Source organism: Cystoisospora suis (assembly GCF_002600585.1).
Source record: "Cystoisospora suis strain Wien I chromosome Unknown contig_3829, whole genome shotgun sequence".
In the NCBI taxonomy this organism is placed as follows: domain Eukaryota; phylum Apicomplexa; class Conoidasida; order Eucoccidiorida; family Sarcocystidae; genus Cystoisospora; species Cystoisospora suis.
The window spans coordinates 1,988-5,781 of NW_027156624.1; the positions used below are offsets into that span (position 1 = coordinate 1,988).

Below are 3,794 nucleotides of genomic sequence, written 5' to 3' on the forward strand. Positions count from 1 at the left end.
CTTCTTCCTCTTCGTTCTCTCTTTTCTAAACTCTCTCAGCATCGATTTCTTTCTTTGAATGGCTACCTTTCCTCCCGGTCTATTCATTGGTCATCCGTCTCTCTCTTTCCCTCCCTCTCTGTCTCTCTTTCTGTTGTTCTTCTTCTTCAAGGCTACAGCATATGCGCGTAGTAAACTCTCTGAGCTTCCCTTTGACTCTTCGCCTTCTTCTTCTTCATCTTCTTCCTCCTCCTCTTCTTCGCCTTCCTTATTGAGCCAGCAGATCGCTTCGATTCTTCTACCTTCTCCTGGCCTACCGTCTTTAGCTCCAGCCCCAGCCGAGCTATCTGTTAATCTCTTTACGGGGATGCCTGTCTCTATTCTCACGGAATCTAGCGCAGTGCTTGATCGCGTTACAAGACTCTCAGGTAGAAACAAAGAAAGAAGGAGCAATGTCTCTCTGTCTCTCTCTCGTCTTTCTCCCACGTTTCTTCTTTTCATGGTTCTTTCTTTCTTTGTTCCTGTTTCACTTCAGATGAAGATGCTCTTTTATCCCTCTTTCTCGTTAGAGGGTGTGTTGATCGTGAGCAGTCTCTCTAAATTTATACGCCTATGTCTATATCTATCGTCTTCGATGTCTATCTCTCGATAGATACAGAAACAGAGTCACGATGAAGAGATAGATTAAAGATAGATAGATAGATTCAAGATAGCTATGGACCTCCTCGAATGTGTTGAGCTCTACGTGGTCATCTCCGCATCGTCTTCTCCGAATATAAGGCGATCAAGTTTGACGCGCATTGTTGAAGAACACCCTGCATGTTTCTCAACCGTTTTCAGACTCGAATTGGTCATCGTAAATCTTTCAGAGTGAAAAAGAAGGAGAAGGAAACCTTTCCCTCTTCACAGGGGTGTATGCAGGAAGCACAGAGAGGAGAAGAGTTGAGGTGTACATACAGCGTGTGTGATGTCCTTCTTTTTTAACCATGTTCCTAGGATTGTGAAGAACAAGAGATGTGGTTCTCTCGCTTCTTTTCTTTTTCTTTTTAGGCCAGGAGTATATTCTTCTTCAGTCTTCTCTCTTAGATGTTTCCTCGGCTCTTCAGTGTCTACACGAGAGTTTCTCGCCTTTAAGTGAATCGATCTCGTCCATCTCTTTATGTTTGGCCTCTCCTTCCCCTTCGGATCCTTCTTCTTCTTCTCTGGTCAAGAAGCTTCATCCTTCTTTTTCGAACGGAGACGAAGCTTCTCGGCTCCATAAGATGAAGAGCTATCATCCCCATGATAAAGCTCTCCCTCATCCAGATGACCTCTCCAACGACGTCAACATAGCCTCTTCTTCTTCTTGTCTCAGTGAAGCGGCTGAAGGAGGTCATGGCGCTCTGGATAGTCGTAGCTCGAATCCTGTAGAAGGGGCAGGGATAGAAGGAGGAGGTAGCTATTTCCATCAACAGGGCCATTCGCATGTTCTCTCTTCACAGTCTTCGGAAGAAAGCTCTTGTCTCTTGGATTCTGCGCGCGACACGGAGGGCGGGACAAGAGGCCATGCAGTGGCTTCGGAAGCGAGAGAAGAAGAGATGGGCGAGAGAGAAGGGGAAGAGGGAGAAGATGAAGAGAGAGAAAGAGAAGAGGGAGAAGAGGACAGAGAAACAGAAGAAGAGGAAGATGAAGAAGGTGTTGAGAAGACAATGAAAGCGGAAGAAGAAGAAGAAGAACAAGAAGAGAAGGAAGAAGAGGGACAGGGTGAAAGACATGGTGGAGGAGGAGAAGAAGAAGAAGAGAGAGGAATCGAAGAAGAAGCAGGTCAAGAGGAAGAAGTAGAAGAAACCAAGGAAGACCTACAAGAAGAAGAAGAAAGGATACAAGATGAAGTAGATGTGAAACAAGAAGACTCGTGAAAGGAGTCAGCCCTTCAAGAGGATCTGCGAGTCTGCAGAGAGTTGATCTATATCAAGATGATCTTCTTCTTCTTCTTGACTTCTTCGTACACAGAAGAAGCCTCATGAGAGGACTGAAGAAAGTGGCGTTAAGAAGAGAAGATTCTCAAGAGATTCTCGATGTATCTTGTTCTTCTTCTTCTTTCTCCTTTTCTTCTTATCTGTTTCAGAAAGAAGAGAGACTGACGTGCTCGAGCGAGGCGTCGGAACTTGTTGAAAGGTTTCTCCAGCGCATGCAGTTACGAAGAAAGAAAAGAGACGTTGCACGCGATGAATCCTATAGAAAACATATGGACGGATCGAGAGCCCGAGGAGGAGAAAGAGGAGGAGGAGGAGAAGAAGAAGAAGAATAGTGGGAAGGCGGAAGAAGAAGAGAGAAGAACAAGAAGAATGAGAAGAAGAAGAAGAAGAAAATTTGATGTGAATTCTTTAGCGATAGAACATATTTTTGCATGTCTTATGTATCTTTACATCTCCTTGCTTTTTTCACAAGGGGGATTGCTCTAAATCTTTAGGTGTAAGCGCGTGTGAATGGACCGCCTGTCTATATGTATCCATCTCTTTTATTCTCTTCGTATCTCTTCTCCTTTCTTGTACACCTTCAGCTTGCTGGAGTCACTCCTGTGATGCTTGTTTCGCGGCTCTTCCCTGCGAGATTTTCCTCTTGAAAAGAGAAGGAGGAAAGAAGATAGATTCCTGTGTAGATCAAGTTTAGATCGAAGACACATAGAGATGTACAGAGACGAAAACACAGGAACTCCGGGATTTTTTCTCAGGTGTATGTACACCTCACAGTATATCCATCAGACAGTCTCCGTTGAACTTGTTTCTTTCTTTCTTTCGTCTTTCTTGGACTTTCTTTCTGTCTACAACTTCCTTGTCTTCTTTCTTCGGGAGTCTTTCATCTTTCAACTTGACTTATCATTTGAGAAAAAAGAATGGATACAAGTCTGCAGACACAGAGAGATTCTGTATGAGAGAGAAAGACAGACAGAGAGAAAGAGAAGAGATTCTGTAGAACGCACATTCATCTTCTCATCCTGAAGATGCAGACAAAGGAGGAAGTCGCATTCACTCTAATGATGACAAAAGTCTAAGAAAGAAAGAGTGAGAAAGAAAGAATAGTGTGGAGAAAGGTAGGAACTTTTTAGGATCAGAGAGAGAGAGACAGAGAGACGGCCTCTTAGTTCAGAAGAATGAAAGGAAGAGAACAGATAGATCTGATGTATGTACGTTTATGTGTGTGAATGGAAGGACATCTCTGAATGAAAGAGAAGAGCGAGAAAGAAAAGATATTTCTCAATAAGTATGGATGGCATGTGTATAGGTGGTACGGAAACGTACGACAGATCTACAAGCTGTCCTCCTCTCCAATTTGTCTCAACGTACATAGATCAATTCTATCTATACACCGTGGATGCATATATATATATATATATATGGAGTCTCCAGTGTCTTCCGATGTACGCGGAGGCTACATATACATGTATCTATGAGTGTATATATATACCTGTATGTTTGAACGTAGAGGAAGGCAAAGTAAATGTGTATGTGGGTATGTATACGCCGGCGAGGAGCAGATGTGCAAACAGCCAGAAAAGCCTTTTGCATCTAATTTCTTCTAGCAACGTGTTCGAAGTAGAAACTCTTTTCTTCCTGTCTCGCTTTGTTTCTCTCCTTCTTTCTTTGTAAATAGAACGAAAGATTTTTTTCTTCTTTATGACCAGAGGCACAAGGAAAAGCTTTCAGCATCTTCATACATCTCTCGCGTGAAGAGAAAGAGTATCGGCTGATCGAGATTTACCATTGACTGATCTCTCTAGTTCATTAGCGAGACAGAATATCTGACTGAGATGTCGACGTATTGCTCTTCTTTTC

The 3,794-nt window shown here is 43.1% G+C and overlaps 1 protein-coding gene across 1 annotated transcript in view; it reads left to right on the forward strand.

The window, feature by feature from the left end:
- CSUI_007293 (uncharacterized protein) overlaps positions 1-2,852 on the forward strand; it is a gene marked incomplete at its 5' end in the record, with an annotated part of 3,951 nt that extends 1,099 nt beyond the window's left edge. The window contains 2 exons of the mRNA XM_068067441.1: positions 152-407; positions 1,030-2,852. Of these exons, the coding sequence (XP_067920581.1) occupies positions 152-407; positions 1,030-1,877 (1,104 nt within the window). The remainder of the gene's footprint in view (positions 1-151; positions 408-1,029) is intronic.
- Between the last annotated feature and the right edge of the window lie 942 nt (positions 2,853-3,794).